The sequence below is a fragment of the Euprymna scolopes genome, chromosome 18, assembly GCF_053919585.1.
Source record: "Euprymna scolopes isolate OS-2025 chromosome 18, ASM5391958v1, whole genome shotgun sequence".
Lineage (NCBI taxonomy): Eukaryota > Metazoa > Mollusca > Cephalopoda > Sepiida > Sepiolidae > Euprymna > Euprymna scolopes.
Genome location: NC_136499.1, coordinates 124,013,834 through 124,033,047, shown reverse-complemented (window position 1 = coordinate 124,033,047; position 19,214 = coordinate 124,013,834). Strand labels below are relative to the sequence as shown.

The 19,214-nt window shown below is 33.8% G+C and overlaps 1 protein-coding gene across 2 annotated transcripts in view; it reads right to left on the bottom strand.

Moving 5' to 3' along the window:
- The window catches only part of LOC145297801 (protein mono-ADP-ribosyltransferase PARP6-like), a 145,162-nt gene that overhangs the window by 75,735 nt on the left and 50,213 nt on the right, over window positions 1–19,214 (bottom strand). For both annotated transcript variants that reach the window (XM_080144089.1, XM_080144090.1), the window contains exons 3-6: window positions 11,367–11,456; window positions 8,900–9,084; window positions 5,684–5,781; window positions 3,330–3,390 (exon numbers count right to left, since the gene is read on the bottom strand). In XM_080144089.1, coding sequence (XP_080000215.1) covers window positions 3,330–3,390; window positions 5,684–5,781; window positions 8,900–9,084; window positions 11,367–11,456 — 434 coding nt within the window. The remainder of the gene's footprint in view (window positions 1–3,329; window positions 3,391–5,683; window positions 5,782–8,899; window positions 9,085–11,366; window positions 11,457–19,214) is intronic.

The following is a 19,214-nucleotide window of genomic DNA, read 5'->3' as shown; positions in this document are numbered from 1 at the left end:
GAGAAAAGCATGTTTAATTTTAAAACACATAAAAAGAAGATTTGAGGCATGATTTTGCTGGTGCTCCAACTGACAACGATGTCTATAAACTGTTAATTTATATATACCCACATCAACACACAATAGAGAATACACTAGAAAAATCATTTATCAGAATGTTTATCATAAATTAATAGAGACTCATTAAAGACACCGCACATATATACATCTGTATATATGCATACCATATATATGCACGGCATAATCACGTTGACACACCGGTTCTCGTCAGATAAGCAACATTAAGCCTGGTTAGTACAGGATGGGCAACCATTTGGGAATTCTAGGAGCTGTATGTACTCTCCGCTTACCTCAGCATTTGTTTTCAGTCGTCCTGTACATACACTTCACTTGGCACTAGTATTTAACAATGTCGACTCAGAAGGTGTGGCTGGAGATTGCACACCTCCTGCCACAAAAATTTAATCGTTTAAATTTAGCATTTTAACATTTTCTTTTTATGAATAAAAAAAATATATTTCATTTCTTCCATTCGAGAACCAGATGCCTTCATTGGAGCATTAGCTCTATTACGTCGCCTGATGAGGACTTTTGATTCTTGCCAAGCAATTGTCACAAACATTAGCATGTTCAGTGTAGCGACTATATAATATTTGTGTACATAAATAAATATATATATTTTTTTTACATGGGGGGGTCACCACTTATCAAGGCCCGGAGGCCACTCAGGGATAAGGGTTATTGCGTGTACAGTACTCAATGAGATATATATATATATATATATATATATATATAAATAAATAAATCAGTCATATTTGTATTTATTTTTAACTTTTAAAATCACTACTATATATTGGGTACAATGTAATAATCAATAGAGAATTAGCTCTATAATAAATATGAAATCTGCATAAATTAAAATATCATACCCAAGTGCATTTTACGACCAATCAACACTGGGCAGCCTGCTAGTTTTGAAATAAAGAACACTTGTTATTATTTCTTTTGTGATATTTTTTGTTAAACTACATGTACATTCCATTTTAAATGACTCCAACAATATACAATAAGTATGATAACTATTAGACTGGCTTGACACGATGTTCCAATTGACGATGCAATAATTGTCCTTTATAACAAGTGAAGCATGCACGGTCCCCTGTGAGTGCACAGTGAGCAAGGCATAAAAAAAATGACTAAGTTCAGCATTTGCCCCCCCCACAACCCCTATGAGACAAATCCTGGTGAAAATGAACAAACGGTGCAGTTTTAGGCCTTAACATATGTAAACTTGAGTTCTCACTTGATAAGGGTGTGTGTCAACATCTGACATGTACTTGCATTATTGAACTTTCATTAATTACTAGCCTGGATGCCCGGTGCTGCCCGGGTGTTTGGAAGTGTGTGTTGAGCAACAGAAAAGAGTAGTAACGCGCACAAGCAAAAAAGAGGTGAAAAAAAAGACAAACGCTCTTATCGATACGCCTACTGAAGTTGTGACATCACAGGCAGTCGAAATAACACCTTTTATGGGACGGCATTTCCGTGAGGTTTAATAACTTGCAAAAAATGTCAGCAAAAAACTGACCCTCCTTGTAGAAAACTGCCCAGTTGAGGGTGAAGAATTAATGTTTTTGGTCAATTTTTCAATATTTGTCGTCCGAAGGGTCGAGCTTCAAAATGATACCGATCTCGTGAAAATCCATTGCCTCTGTCGAAAGTTTTAGGCAGAGATACAAACATTTAAACAGACAGGTGAGATTTATATAATAGATTATTATTATTTGAATTAAAAGAAAATACTCAGCAATAATTTTTATTGAATGACTTCAGTTATAATTATAGTATAGTTCTTATGACAAACTGACTCTTATGGCCCCCACAGGACTGACATGTCTGGTGTGTTAGATATGAATACCATACTCTAATTTTAATAATAGTTTGAAGGAGAAATTAAGTGGGAAAAATATTTGTGGAGTGAGTTTGCAGAAGGAGTGTCAAATGAGGAATAAGATACTCCTTGCCTTGTTTACAGCTTGAATGAAATTTTTAGAAGGCTTGAAAGTCAACCAGAAAGCTAAAATCTTTTGTTTGCCGCCTTGAGCAGAGCAGCGTCACCACCTAGAGTAAGAGCCGAGTCAGGAGAACTAACTGCAATAAAGCAGCATTTATTAACATTGATGTACGAGTCTCACACAATCGACCAATTCCAGGCATGTTGAAGGCCAGACTTGAGATTGTATGAAGTATTTGTCATAGCTCGACGGATGGTAAAGACAAATATGGATATTGTTCGAGTTATTTAAAATGGAAATCGAGTGTTAGCAACAAATATGCAGGACAAGAATGCTGGGAAATGTCAACATGAGAAATTTTTTTTTAAATTAGAATGGATTCATATAATTTCATCAACATTCATCTACAATGATGTACAAGTTTCACACAATCGCCATTTCCAGGCAAGTTGAAGGCTAGATTTGAAATTGTATGAAGTATTTGGGATAGCTAAACAGATGGCAAAGACAAATATGGAGTAATTACTAATTACATTGAGAGTATTGCCAGGACCACTGCAAAGAAGGTAGGTTCTCTCTACCATGCTAGAAAGTTACTAACGCCCGAAAGTATCCTGTACCTCTATAAGGCCACCGTTCATCCCATGTATAGAGTATTGTCGTCATATTTGGACTGGTGCATCTGCTACTAGTCTCTTGCTTCTAGACAAGGTTCAAAAGAGAGTCGCCAATCTGATAGGTCCTGAACTGTCATCTAACCTTCAGCCTCTGTCCTATCGACGAGATGTTGCATCCCACTGCCTGTTCTACATGTACTTTAACAGTGAATGCTCTGACAAACTGCAAGCACTTGCAGCCCCTCGACATAAATACCCCCCGATGGACCCCACAAGCAGCTAAATCCCACTCCTTCACAGTAGAGATCCCTAGATGTAAGAGAGCTTTCTACTCGAGTAGTTTCTTACCCAGAACTGCTAGACTTTGGAATTCCTTTCCAGGTCCCTGCTTCCCCAACTGTACTGATATGCAGAAGTTCAAGTATAACGTGAACCGATATCTTGCTGCCCAACTCCCTACATAGTACCCCTGTAGCTTATGTCCCTGATAGTAGCCCCCTACATCAAAGTGGCAACGTGCCTTCTTTGGGGTGAAAATGTAATATAAAAAAATGACAAGGAAGAGTTAGCTACAAATGAGCAGGACAAGATGGATGCTGAGTACATAAGAAAAAGTTTTTAAGTCGTTTAATTCTTATAATTTCTATTTTAATTTTTTTTAATGAGTTAATGGAAACTCAAAATATCAAATACTTACCTCAAGGAAATCCATGTTAATGTTCAGTTCAACGTCTATGTTATCAATATAAGTAAATAATCTGGAATGAAAATAAATATTTAAAAATAAATAAAAAAATAAAGATGGTTAGACACTGATAAAATTTGGTGGACAAGTTAGGCATACACTTAAGATTATTTGTATCAAATCTTAGAAGACAAATTTACCTACGAAATATCTTCTAAGATGTGACAACAAGTCTCCTATTTTTAAAATTCACACCAACCAGCATAATGTGCACATCAATTCAGACTGACTACAATCATCAATAAGAACATACGTTTTTTTTGTTTTTTTTTCACTTCACAAGGATTTAATTCCTAAGGACTTAAAAAAAAAAACCACTAAAAGCAACAGCCTTCTTTGATAAGGGTGTGTGTCAACACCAAAAGTCTCAGGCAGTAAACAAATAAAAAAGATTTTATCATTTAATAAAATTTTCCTCTGCATTTTCTGGTTTTCAAATAATTTTTAATTTATAACAAGTGAAGCATGCATGGTCCCCTGTGAGTAAACAGCGAACGAGGCATAAAAAAATATGACTACGTTCAGCATTTGCTGCCCCCCCCCTCATGAGACAAATCCTGGTGAAAATGAACAAACGGTGCAGTTTTAGGCCTTAACATATGTAAATTTGAGTTCTGAAAGTCCCCAAGCCCTTAACATATTTAAATTTGAGTTCAGCACCATGCAAAACTGCTAAATAAACATACACAGAAAATTTTGGACAAAAATAATAAAATACTTCCTCAAAATTAAGTGTTTTTATTAGCCCTAAAAGAGCCCCTGGGGCACATCCAAGAGTTATCAAAGTATAGACAAACAAAATTATATAGAAAGAAATTAGTTACATTTCAGGGGGAGGGGGTCCCCTGGAAAATCTGTTCTGTTACTTTTTTACTCATATCATGTTTAATGATTTTCCAAAAATTCCAAGGCGTTGTTATTGGGAAAAGTGCAGATAGACGAATAGACACGGGTGAATTTAGAGGTCCACCCTCCTTTTGTCGGAGACTAAATAGAGAGAGGTAGATACTAGAAAAGATATGTCCCTAGACTGGTAAAATTATTTTCAATAAACAGTACGGTTTTGCACCATTTTCAGACTTTTTAGAAAGCTTACAATCACTATTAAAGTTTATATCGCTAACATTATTCTATATTTTTAACAAAATCTATATGATTTTCTACTTAGAAAATGTCTCAAATTTAAAGCTTAATCCAAGAGATCTTAAGACGAAAATTGAATTTAAAAGAAAATGTTTTTTTTTGTTAAATTTCCACTGAGGGTTTCTATTCTATATTTTCCTGTTCTTCATAAAACTGCAGTAAACTTACTCTAATGCACAAGTCTATTAACATACATAACGCTTGATGCTAGGATTAAGTATTTGTGCTGTGTTTTTAAAAGTTATGACAGATCAAAATTTTTTTCACATATTTTTACCCCAACAAAGTTGGATGTAAGTAGCTACTGTTTCGAATCATGTCTAGCAGTGGACTTAAGGGAGTCGAGCAGCGAGATGTTTATTCTTATAACATTTAAACTATTATAGGTTACTACAGTTAGGAAAGCAGTAAAAAAAAAAAAAAAAAAAAAAAAAAAAATCAATAAATTTCAGGTTAAAAAAAAAAATGAAAAAAAAAAAAAAATGCTACATAAAGTCTGTTTCAGTGTAAGAAAAGTATCCTGAAACTAAATCTGATCTTTATTTCTTTAGCACTGTTTTCATTTGTCCTCTTAACCCTCGTGTTTAGTGTCATCCTCCATTTTTATATACTAGCAGTAGTCTGCCAACATGTTAGAGTTCCATTTTCTGTTAAAACATTTCTCCATCACTGAAATATCCTGATAGAATCTTTTTGAAAGTGACAATTTTTGAAAAAACTGTATCTAATTCAACAAAACAAAATTTAAAAAAAAAACAAAAAAAAAACAATGATTGTTCGATCACCAATCAATGATAGACAGAAACAGTTTTGTATCAGATATCAGAAAGATATAAAAAAAAACATGACATTTATTGGGGGTGTTTCTACCAGTATTTTATTTAATTTTCGATCTTTAAACGATTATCAAAACTCCCCAGATGATCATCTAATGTCAGCCATTTTTTTTTTATTATTCCGACTTAATAAAACTCAACACTTCTTGTTTCTCAAAGTAAATAAATGCTTTAAAATAATTTAACACAAAAAAGATTTATCTTGCCTTTGTTATATATATTTTTTTAACCACTTTTTTTGTTTTGTTGACTATAGTGCAAAATGCCCATGTTTCTTCTTAGATAAAAAAAAAAAGAAAAAAACAAAAAAAGAAGTATGTTTCTCACCTGTATGTAATGGCTTCCTCACCAAAGAGATTTTTTACTTGTCCCATGTCTTTATCTAAGGCTGGACTTACTTGAACTTCATCTAACATGTCAAAATCCTGAAGAATATGAAAAAAAAAAAAAAATGAGAACATAAAACCTCTATCTTTACTTTATATATATATATATATATATATATATATATATATACATATATATATATATACATATATATATATATAAATAAATAAATATAAATATAAAAGCGAAAATGTATGTATGTGTGTTCGCTTTTTCTGTGTGTCTACAAAAGGCTTCTTTCAGAGAAGCGGTCGGTCGGTTCACAACTTTTTAAAACTTTTTATATCACATATAAATGGTAATATCTCACAGTTAACAACGAAGCTCGCCTGTCTATTTAATTTGGTCGATTTCGGGAAAATAAATATTCAATATTTGTCGCTCGCCACATGTGGGTTAGTCTTTTTCCTATAACATCTTGAGGATGAGGAAAAAAGCGTTCAGCAGTAAATGAAATCCCGCAGGCAAACTGACCTGATTAACTCATTAAAACGAGCACCTGCTAAATCCAAGTAATTAAATAAATTCAAACGTGTTTCCGTAAGCATGTCGCGGTGGGTCAATGGTTAACGTTGCACGTTTTTTTTTCACAACTTTGCCTCAATGGTTCGGGTTCGATCCTCATACTTACTTTTTTTTTTTTAACCCCCACCAAACACCCGGGCAACACCGGGTACCCCTCGCTAGTATATATATATAAAAGCGAAAATTTGCTAAAAACTTTTGACAGACAAAACAAAAATGAACAAACTTGGTATCATATGAAAGCCCCATCCTTTGCCCGACAAATATCAAAAAATTGCCAAAAACGTTAATTTTTTCACCCTGAAATCAGCATTTTTCTACACACCCTGAAATCAGCACTTTTCTACAGGTAGTTTGGGGGAAGGGGGGGGGGAAAGCAAAAACCGTCCTCTCATGACGAGATCAGTTCTACGCATGCGTCAGATGACATCATGACCTGATTTAGTTTAAATAGTTGAAGAACTGACAAAATTTCATGTGTGTCGTGTTAGCTCAGTTGGTTAGAGTGTTGGGTCATTATCTAAAGGTTTTGGGTTCGAATCATAGTGTGAGATGTCTTTTGTTTTTCGATTTTTTAAATTTAAATATTGAAGCAGGGTTATTCAAGCCATTTTTCACATAACGTTCGGTTTTCTGTTTTTTTTTTTACTTTGCTTATTCTTAGGTTTTCATTAACACCTCACCCCCACCCCCGACCGACCACACACCCAAAAACACCCGGCCAACGCCGGGTACCCACCGATTTTTTAAATTTTAATATTGAAACAGGCTTATTTAAGCCATTTTTCACATGTTTTTTTTTTTGGGGGGGGGGGGGGTTATTTTTCAGATTTTGGTAAAGTTTTGACGTTCGTTTTTCTGTTTCCTTTTTTGTTTTGTTTTTCCGATTTTTACATTTACCATCGTTCATTTGCCTTACGTTAGTTTTTTTTGTGTTTTTTTTTCGATTTTTTTAAGTTTTACTTCACTTATTCTTATGTTTTGATTACCCCCCCCCCCCACCGCCGAGCACCCCCACCCAACCACTTTACTTTTCAGATTTTTTAAAGAAGTTTTAACGTTCGCTTTTCTGTTTTCTTTTTACTTCGCTTATTCTTATGTTTTGATTAACACTCCCCACCCCCGCCGAGCACACACACCTCCAAACACTCGGGCAACGCTGGGTACCCCCCCCCCCCCGCTAGTACTTTTATTAATCAAAGTCCATTTTCTGTAAGCTGTTTTTGAACCCAGTCAACGATGGGTACTTTCGCTAGTATATATAGAAAAGGCTCTTTGTGTGTATGTGTATGAGAGTTCATTCCCTATGAACTCTGAAATTGATGGGGTGATTTTTTTTTTAAATTTCACACAAATGAACTTGATGTGTCTGGGAGTGTTCTTAGATGGGTTTTATATCTGAATACCTCCGATAAGCATCGAAAAACACCTGATTATAAAAGGAACCATCTGATTTCAAACAAAGTTAACGCCCTTATACAGCCTAACATTACAAGTGTATTTGAAAAGTTTTATCACACAAGCAGAAGAGCCCTGGATACAAAAGTAACAGTAGGTTCTTTGATAAGACGGTGGTACATTCAAAATGAATTAGAACACAACTGAACCAAGATACTTGACTTTTTTGCAGTTTAAACATTAATTGAAACCATTATCTATATAAATAAAACATTAGATATATGTGTGTGTGTCTGTGTGAAAATATTTAACCAATAAACTTTTAAACTACTGGCCACATAAAACTGAAATTAACATGAAATAGTAATCATAAACCAAGGATGGTTTATAATGTGTAAAATCTTTGTTTGGATGGATGAATAACACGTACAGAAATGTGTCGACAAGTTGAAATGTAAAATATTGACAGAGTACAAAATAGACTTCGTGGCTTAGTGAGGGATGCCCTTTTCTCTTCCCTACAAGCTCTCTCCCACAGAATAGACGTTGCAAGCCTATCTTTGTTCTATCGTTATTTCCATGGTAAGTGCTCGCCTGAGCTCCAATCTCTGCCCCCCCCTCTCGCCAATCTTTCACGAAAAACACCCGTCTAGCTGAAACCAGTCAATAATTTTCTCCACTCTTTATCTGTGCCTAAATCAAAACGTAGATTCCATGAGCAAACCTTCTTTCTTAGAAGTGCACACTGTAGAACTCTCTTCCGTTCGCCTGTTTCCCACCTGACTACAACTTGGATGTCTTCAAGTCCAACATAAACAAATTCCTGATAAACCGCCCACTAAAGTAAGACACTTTATCAAATCTCGGTTACTAACGATTACTACGATATTATCCCATTGATTGTTGTACACGCAATAACCCTTATCTCCAAGTGGCTTCCGGGCCTTGATAAGTGGTGACTGCCATGTAAAAAAAAAAAAAAATGCGAGATGTGTGCCAAACAGAAGACTTTGATGGTATAATCACATTGAAAGAATCTTTTTCCATTTTATATTGATGCAAGAATCATGGATCAAATTACATTGACCGTTCATTCATTATTTGAGAGGCTGCTACAATGCTGCCATCTGTCTCTTCATCAAAATCACATTTTCAAAAATTCCCAACTACAGAACTCTCAATTGAATGGACATTTTCATCAAGCAAAAATCAAAAATTAAAGTAAAGCCTTACTTCCTGCATCATAAATTCATTGTTTTCATCGCTACTTCCATCTGTATCCGTCGCACTGTCTGTACTTGGCACGCATGTCACGGAATTATCCGATGAACTAGAGCTATCATCCGCGGGCGATTCCAGCAAATCAAATCCACTTTCCACAACATCCATGTTGTTCACGGTTGATAATAATATATTATCTGCAAAAACAAAAAATTTTAAGTAAGACAGAAATTATCTTCATTGTTACCTATGTGAAGAAAAGAGTTTTATTGGATCAGTTTTATCTAAGTAGGAATAGAGACCGGGGGAAAAAAGGGGGGGGGGACTGGGAGCAAAGTGACAGGAACTGGGAGATGGGGAGACAGAGTGACAGGAGGTGGGAGATGGGGGGACAGAGTGACAAGAAGCGGGAGATGGGGTGGGGGGACAGAGTGACAGGAACCGGGAGATGGGGTGGGGGAGACAGAGTGACAGGAACAGGGAGAGGGGGAGGGAGACAAAGTGACAGGAACCGGGAGATGGGGGGGGGAGACAGAGTGACAGGACCTGGGAGATGGGGGGGGGAGAGTGACAGGAACCGGGAGACAGAGTGACAGGAACCGGGAGATGAGGGGGACAGAGTGACAGGAACTGAGAGATGAGGGGGCAGAGTGACAGGAACTGAGAGATGAGGGGGCAGAGTGACAGGAACCGGGAGATGAGGGGGGGGTAGAGTGACAGGAACCGGGAGATGGGGGGGGGGGGTAGAGTGACAGGAACCGGGAGATGGGGGGGGTAGAGTGACAGGAACCGGGAGATGAGGGGGGGGTAGAGTGACAGGAACCGGGAGATGAGGGGGGGGGTAGAGTGACAGGAACCGGGAGATGAGGGGGGGGGTAGAGTGACAGGAACCGGGAGATGAGGGGGGGGGTAGAGTGACAGGAACCGGGAGATGAGGGGGGGGGGTAGAGTGACAGGAACCGGGAGATGAGGGGGGGGGTAGAGTGACAGGAACCGGGAGATGAGGGGGGGGTAGAGTGACAGGAACCGGGAGATGGGGGGGGTAGAGTGACAGGAACCGGGAGATGAGGGGGGGGGGTAGAGTGACAGGAACCGGGAGATGAGGGGGGGGGGTAGAGTGACAGGAACCGGGAGATGAGGGGGGGGGTAGAGTGACAGGAACCGGGAGATGAGGGGGGGTAGAGTGACAGGAACCGGGAGATGAGGGGGGGGGGGTAGAGTGACAGGAACCGGGAGATGGGGGGGGTAGAGTGACAGGAACCGGGAGATGGGGGGGTAGAGTGACAGGAACCGGGAGATGAGGGGGGGTAGAGTGACAGGAACCGGGAGATGGGGGGGTAGAGTGATAGGAACCGGGAGATGGGGGGGGTAGAGTGATAGGAACCGGGAGATGGGGGGACAGAGTGACAGGAACCGGGGGAGAGTAATGTAACAAGAACCAAGAGATGGAGGGCAGAGTGACAGGAAATGGGAAATGTAGTGGAGGTAGAGTGACAAGAACCGGGGAGGAGGGAGGGGGCTAGAGTGACAGAAACCGGGTGATGGGGGGGGTGATAGGAACCGGGAGATGGAAGGGAAGTGGAGTGACATAAAGGGGGTGGGCGTAAACAAAATTATGATAATTATAACCAAACGCATTAAAATTTACTTTTCAATTGATCTGCAGTATATTTAAACTGTTGGTCCAACATGGTTGTGCATTTTGTTTTTACAAGCCTCCGAGGCTATAACACAAATTCCGAAAAAACAAAATCAAAAACTTTAAAAACTGATTTCTGGATGGTGAGTGATGTCAGTGGCAAAGTGTCTCTCAGACTTTTACAAGTTCATCACCGGCAAAAATGCATTGAGACTGGTGGTGACTATGTAGAAACATAAATTCCGGAACCCAAAAGGTTGTTCATTTTAATGGTACCACTCCAATCTTTATAACTCTTCAATGCTTAAGAAGTATTTTTCTAAGTCAAACGGTGGTGCAGATAGAGAAATCTGATTAACTGCATAGTTCAAAAAGATGCATCGGGAAAAATTCCATTATATTGTTATTTTTTACGTTTTCAAACCATCAAGATAATTACAAACAAATTGGGAATAAAGTGAAATCTTAAATTAATTTTTTTTTTTTTTTTTTTTTTTTAATGTTAATTTTCATTTTTTATGATTTTGCTATAAAATCATTGCAGATGGTTAAATTATTTATATTCAGTTTTAATGATTTATAATAAATATTATTACTGCGATCAGATTTCTACCAAACTTCTTAACATGTAAACTAAATAAATAAATGGTGATATTATACATTATAAACTTTGGGAATCCAAATTATCAGTACCCATCTAAAACAAAAAACAAAAATAAAACAAAGAAAAAAGAAAATTATTAGTACCTACATAAAAAAAATCATCAGTACCTACATAAAAAAATTTTATTTTTTTTAATTATCAATACCAAATCATATCAAGACAAATTGTATACATACTGTTATTAACAAGAGCATCCAAAAGTTCGGGAACACGGCAACAGACGGTATAAAATGATGCATTGTTTAAACAGGATAAAATACAGTTATCTGCAAGTGAAAAAATAAAAGGGATAAATGGGAGATTTTATATTTTAGGTCTAAAAAAAATAAAAAATATAAATAAAAAATAAAAAGAATAAAAAGAAAAAATAAAAAGAAAAAATAAAAAAGAAAAAATAAAAAAGAAAAAATAAAAAAGAAAAAAGAAAAAATAAAAAAGAAAAAATAAAAAAGAAAAAATAAAAAATAAAAAAGAAAAAATAAAAAAGAAAAAATAAAAAAGAAAAAATAAAAAAGAAAAAATAAAAAAGAAAAAATAACAAAGAAAAAATAACAAAGAAAAAATAACAAAGAAAAAATAACAAAGAAAAATAACAAAGAAAAATAAAAGAAAAATAACAAAGAAAAATAACAAAGAAAAAGAAAAAAGAAAAATAACAAAGAAAAAGAAAAAAGAAAAAGAAAAAAGAAAAATAAAAAAGAAAAATAAAAAAGAAAAATAAAAAAGAAAAATAAAAAAGAAAAATAAAAAAGAAAAATAAAAAAGAAAAATAAAAAATAAAAATAAAAAAGAAAAATAAAAAATAAAAATAAAAAAGAAAAATAAAAAAAAAAAGAAAAAGAAAAAAAAGAAAAAGAAGAAAAAGAAAAAAAAGAAAAAAAAGAAAAAAAAGAAAAATAAAAAAGAAAAATAAAAAAGAAAAATAAAAAAGAAAAATAAAAAAGAAAAATAAAAAAGAAAAATAAAAAAGAAAAATAAAAAAGAAAAATAAAAAAGAAAAATAAAAAAGAAAAATAAAAAAGAAAAATAAAAAAGAAAAATAAAAAAGAAAAATAAAAAAGAAAAATAAAAAAGAAAAATAAAAAAGAAAAAGAAAAAAGAAAAAAAAAGAAAAAGAAAAAGAAAAAGAAAAAAAAAGAAAAAAAAGAAAAAGAAAAAGAAAAAGAAAAAAAAGAAAAATAAGAAAAATAAGAAAAATAAAAAAGAAAAATAAAAAAGAAAAATAAAAAAAAAAAGAAAAATAAAAAAGAAAAAGAAAAAAGAAAAAGAAAAAAGAAAAAGAAAAAGAAAAAATAAAAAGAAAAAGAAAAAAGAAAAAGAAAAAGAAAAAAAAGAAAAAAGAAAAAGAAAAAAAAGAAAAAAGAAAAATAAAGAAAAATAAAAACAAAAAATAAAAACAAAAAATAAAAAGAAAAAGAAAAACAAAAACAAAAAATAAAAAAGAAAAAGAAAAATAAGTAAAAAGAAAATAAGTAAAAATAAAAATAAAATAATAAATAAAATAATAAAATAAATAAAAATAAAAATAAATAAAAATTAAAAAGAAAAGGAAAAAATAGGAAAAAAAAGATGCAAAAAATATACATATACATCATCTTCTGTATATTCTATACTCATACCCCTAGTGTCACTGCTGTTGTTGTTGCTGAGCATCATTCATGATGATTTTGTTGGCATTTGTTTCTCCAGATATTTTTCTAGTGAGAATTCTTTCTAGAAAGGCATCAAGTACTTACGGGTGGGACCACATGAAGTTTGCCAACGTCCCTAAGTGAAAGGGTCTGTGGAACGACCTAGATTCAAACTTTTCACACCTAGGTGGTCAATCCATATTGTTAGCCACTGAACTACTGCCATCTTACTGCTGCTGTTGTTGTTGAGCATCATTCATTTCATATGAATCAGATAATTATTGTTGGCATTCATTTCCCCTGATATCTTTCTAGTTAGAATTCTTTCTATTGTGAAAGTGTATTTGTGAAATGAATTGGATTCAAACCTGGCACGTTCAGATTATCAGTTAGTGTTGTTAAAAGCCGTCACTTCCCTGTCATTGCTTTTATAGTATTATTAGTCTTGGGTAGTGTTAAGGAGAGATGGAGAAAAAAAATCATAGGTTATTTTCACCATTTTTTATATGTTAGGACGCTGCAGATATCGATGGACAATCAAACTAATGAACAATGTTATTGGAACAGCAAATATTTTCATAAGCAGAAAAAATTGCTAGAAACAAGTTTATAAAAATATTTCAAGCAGAAAAGATTTTACAATAACAAAGGACTTTGGAAAGTGGGTAAACAAAAAACAAAAAACCAAAAAAGAAAAAATGGTTACAATACAAATAGTTTTAATGTTGGTTAGAATAATATTTTCAATTAACAATAAGAAGAATGATCTTTGACAAATGCTTAACTAACAAAGAAATGGTTACAATATATTAGTAACTGAGCCACGCGTTGCTGTGGCTCAGTCTGTTTAAGTAGAAATACAATAAAAAATCTACTATAAATTTACTGAATATATATATATATATATATATATATATATATATATATATACTAGCGAGGGGTACCCGGCATTGCCCGGGTGTTTTTCGGGGTATGTTAAAAAAACCCGAAACTGTGAAAAAAAAAAAACAGGTTCACGTGAAAAAAAAAACCGAAGCCTTCACGACGCGCAGTTGGAAAATAGTAAAGTGTGAAAAAAAAAACAGGTGCGCGTTTTTGATTGACGTGACGGCGATAGGTATTCAGCAGTAAGCATTTTGTGCGGGACAGTTTTTAATGAGGTGAATAAATCGGTTTGTTTGTTTTTAAAAACCCGCTTCCTGTTTATTAGGAGGAGCGAAATGAAAGCTACAGTCTGATATGACGAAGTCGACATTGAACAAACGTTACTTAGCGCTCTTGAGACAACTGGCTTTCGGCCTGTGATTAGAGTCGAGTTTCGCTTTTTTTTATACCGAAAACCGAATGTAACGCCGATGCGGGAAATGTCGAATAAGTAACGTTTGAAAGTCAATAAAATTAAATAGACAGGCGAGCTTCGTGGGTAACTCTGAGATATTACAATTTATAGATGATATAAAAAGTTTTAAGAAGTTGTGAACCGAGCAAGCGCTTCTCTGAAAGAAGCCTTTTGTGGACATCGAGGAAAAGCGTACATACATACATACATTTTCGCTTTTATATATATATATACTAGCAGTTCAGCCCGGCTTTGCTCGGGCCTTATATACTATTCATAACTTGCCTTACGTGTGAATACACTTTATGTAAGATTTCAAACGTTTAGACCAAAAATTGTCTGAGTAATTTCGTAGAGACCACAGAGGTAAATTTTTTTTAACTTTGACCCCAATTTTGGTCTCAAATCCAAATAAACAGTTATACACATGTCCAAGTTACCTACATCTAAAATTTCAAGCATTTAGACAATTCGTTCAACTATGAACTATGACCTTTCCGTAGCCAAATTTTCCCCTCCAAATTAAAATGCTTGTCGCATGTCTGAATACCCGTTATGTATAAATTTCAAATATTTAGACCTAAAATTGGCTGAGTAGTTTGGTAGAGACCGCACAGATCAATTTTTTTTTAAACTTTAACCCCATAACATTTATTTTTTGGGGCTCAAATAAAATTAAAAAGTTTGATACATGTCCAGGTAACCTACATTTAAAATTTCAAGTGTTTAGACCCAAAATTGACGGAGGAGTTTGGTAGAGTTTTCAAAGGTCAAATCGTTGAACTTTGACCTCTTAACAGCCAAATTTCTGGCCGAAAACAGATTAAGAAGATTTTCCCAAATCTCAATACCCCTTATGTCAAACCTCGAGTCTGTAGACCGAAAATTGACAGTTATTTGCTAGGGAAATGTACACAGACACACACAGACAGACAGACATTTTCATATATATATATATATATATATATATATATATATATCTCTCATGAAAAGTTGCATTCTGTATATATTTATTATTATTTTTTTCTTTGCAATTGTTTTAACAACAAAAGTTTTTTTTTTTTTTTAACACATACACACTATAATAAGAACTATTAGCATTTTTTTGTGAAGTGCAACACATACAAAACAGTGATGACCTAAGCGTGAAATGAACTTGACGCTGTGCGAATATATCTCTTAGTGATGCCACATTGTAATTTTAGTAATCGTTCATTTATTAAGCGTAGAATTGGATGCCGGAATATGAGAATTATCAAAGCTCAGCCAATCAGAATAGACAGAGTTTGGAAAGGGAGCCATTATTATTTATGAATCGGAAACTGAAGATTATGTTAAATCTATGTTATGGGCGGTGAAAGGACAGAATCTGTGGAAAGTGTAGAATTTGTTCTGGTGATAACTGGGAGTAGTGGTAGGACTAAATATTCAGAAAGAAAAATAGGGACTTTTTCCTCTAAAAAGATGTTGCGATTGTGATGGTGGATCTTGTAGGATGCAATGTAGCATTTTAATATCATGGATGAATGTGTATAAAATGGTGTTTGAAAGCTACATAAGCTAGATGTATAGAATTTGTATGTGGCATCTGTTGTTGCAAACCTACAACACTTTGGTCCAGAGGGGGATTTCTGCAGTCATTTCATTTTCTTCTCTTCTCTATATAAATAAAATGAAGTCATTTTTCCACTCTGAGTTTGACCTTAATAGGATTAAAACTCAAGACATTTCATGCAAATGTAATATGCACAAACTGTAGCACATTATCTGAGGTGTGTTATAGGCCTATTACCTCTACACTTGCTCGATAATCATACATTCCTATATTTTTTCTGGTGAGAGTCCACTGCCAAAACCTGTAAGAATCAATGGAAGTTGTAATATCTTTTCTCTCCATTTGATTACCCCTCTCCCTGCTCCCCATTTACACCACCGCTCCATCGTTCACGAGGAACTAATACAAACGCACACCGGTTAGGGGTTTTGTCGTTACATACAAAAACTGAAATGCTTCCTACTACGGGAAACACATGACGCATTGCTTATTTACAATTTTTTTTTTGAAACATTATTACACTAGGATAAAAAAAAAAACGTTTCTCTCCTTTTCTTTTTCTTTCATTAACATATAATGTATCATTTCGTTTACATTCCGTTTCGTTTGCTGCTTTCATTTTTGGTTTACTTTTTTCCGATTAACGCATTACAGATTGTAAGATGCCAATTTTTCACTTACAGCGATTACGAACAAATCAATCTCGATTAGTAACAAATCAATTTAGGGGTGCTTTAACATATTTACCGACTCACATCGACCATTACTACATTTAAACATGTAAACAATGCATTTCTATATGCATCTCTAAAAACTGACATTCCTGTTTACTGCGTATCGTATGTTTTCGTTTCGTTTCATGTTCCCATTTTTCAGATTGCATTGCGGTTGTAAACATTGTTACGATATAACTCATACCAAAATGAATTTCACTACTGACGCTATTTTTAGCACAAACAAGATGTTTTCTTTTTGGTAATACAAAGAATACTACGATTTATCTCGAAATGAATTTGTACATTGCATTTACTTAACTTCAAAAATTAACTGAATTGGTAACCTCGCACTGAAATAAATTCTCATCACTTTCTTTCCCTCACGTGTACAAACACTTTCTTCCCTGGGGGAAATTACGTTTGGTCCTTAATCTTCAAATTCCTATTTCAGTCACCTAAATTAATTTGTGTGAAAGGAGCTTAGGAATTTCAGCATAGAATGATATGCCGGTACATTATTGCATTACGCCAAAACCATCGTTTATATTCCACAAGTCAAATTCGATAGGTTTCCGGGTATGCTGATACCGTTATGGGTTGTCTATTCTGAAAGCCTTCCTTAACAGGGTGGGTTGGGGTGTTGGCGTGTCTATTCAGAGACCAGTTTAATTGGAAATGTTTCACTTTCATTAATGAGAACGGGAAAGTTTTACATGGAACATTTTTGATTATTAAAAACAGACAATCACATGACATATTCATCAGGGTTCCTTTACATTCTGGGCGAGCGCCATTTGATAACCCAAAACATTTATTGTATAAAAATTTATCAAAATATAATTGGACAAACATTTAGTGAAAAATTTACGTAAAAAAATTAGACTTGATACAATTTTGTAATGAAAGTAACATCGGATTTTTATAAAATAGTTTCTTTTTCTCTTGGACAAAGAAATCTTACGAAAAGTTTTTTGGAAATTAAAGCAACTATATAATTCGAAAAAGATTCATTGAAAAGTTTGCGTAAAACATTTAAAAGTTTAATGAAACAATTTGGTAATGAAAACAACATTGGATTTAAAAATAAAAACTAAATAAGGCGATTATTATTACAAAGAAAAAAATAACACAAATAATTTGGTAATGAAAGCAACATTGGATTTAAAAATAAAAACTAAATAAGGCGATTATTATTACAAAGAAAAAAATAAAAATAATTTTAAAATTTACAGTAGAAGGGGATCATTTTCATATATAAATTTAATGTATAATGAACCCCTATTTCCTAACCATTCTTGCCTTTTAGAGCAGTTTTCTTGATATTTTATCGATTTGAAATGTTAGTGTGTGTATATTATATATATATATATATATATATATATATATATATACACTAGCAAAAGTACCCGTCATTGGCTGGGTTCAAAAACAGCCTACAGAAAATGGACTGATTTATTAAAGTATGATAGGTTATGAAAAGGAAGGGTTGTAAAAAGATAGCTTCGAATTTGGGGGTATCAAAACCAAAGCAAAATATGATGAAAGTAAAAATAAAATAGATAAACACCATAATTTATTACACCATTCCTGTTCAAACTGAAACACTTATCACAATATTCTGTGGATCTATATTAAAAAATCTTGTTAAACTTTGTGACATATTCCATTCTATGGAGGTCAGGCGCGAACGAACACCCCATAATTTTATTATACCATATTTCTTCAAACTGAAACAATTATCAAAGTATACTTATGCAGATAGATATGAAAAGTCTTTATTAAAGTTTGTGCCTATTTCCATTCTATGAAGGTCAGGCGCAAACACAGACTCCACAATTTTATTATACCATCCCTATTTAAATTAAAACATACTTATCAAACTATTATGCACATCCATATCAAAAACACTTGTAAACGTTTTTTTTTTTTAATTTTAAAATTTTTTATTTCCATACTTTGTGGACCAGACGCGAACGCAGTGCCCACAATTTTAATGAACTTCCTGTGTCTCGATACATCTTCTATCATTATATGTAATCCGTTTTTTAAAATAGTCAACCATATAGGAGCCTATTCGTGACCACACACACACATTCAGCTTTATATTATATATATATACACACACAGACATAAAAATTACGCTACCTGTTAATCTAAGTCAAAGTAACAAACCCACCTTATAAAAAGAGGTTCCGTAGAATCGTATCATTAACCTTAAATCTGAGTGACAAATCCCACCTCCAAAAAGTCTCCTTTAACCCTATCATTAATCCTAACTCTGAATGGCACTCACTTCAAAATAAAAACCCTTTCATAACTAAGTCTGTATGGCAAATGGTCTAAAAACCACACATAATAAAAAAAAAAGAAAAAAAAGAAAAAAAGAAAAAGAAAAAAAAAAGAAAAAAAAGAAAAGAAAAGAAAAAAAAAGAAATACACATGATTTTTCTTTAATAGAAAATAACTGCTCTGCAACAATGGCCTGAAAATGGATTAGTTTACATAAAATTTATATGTAAAATCAATCCCCATTCTAAAATAATTTTGTTTTTCGTTTTTTTGCCAAGTTTTCAAGGTGTTCACACACAATTGCTCTTAAACTTACCACCACTAACATGTGAAATTAGGGCGGTAAGCCTCCTCCTCCAACAAAAACCCTCTTAAAAACACACTTTCATAGTTATGGATGTGTTGCATACTGTCGACATATGAATGTGCATATAATATATACTAGCAGGGAGACCCGACATTGTGCGGGATTGCATTTGGATCAATAAATGTTT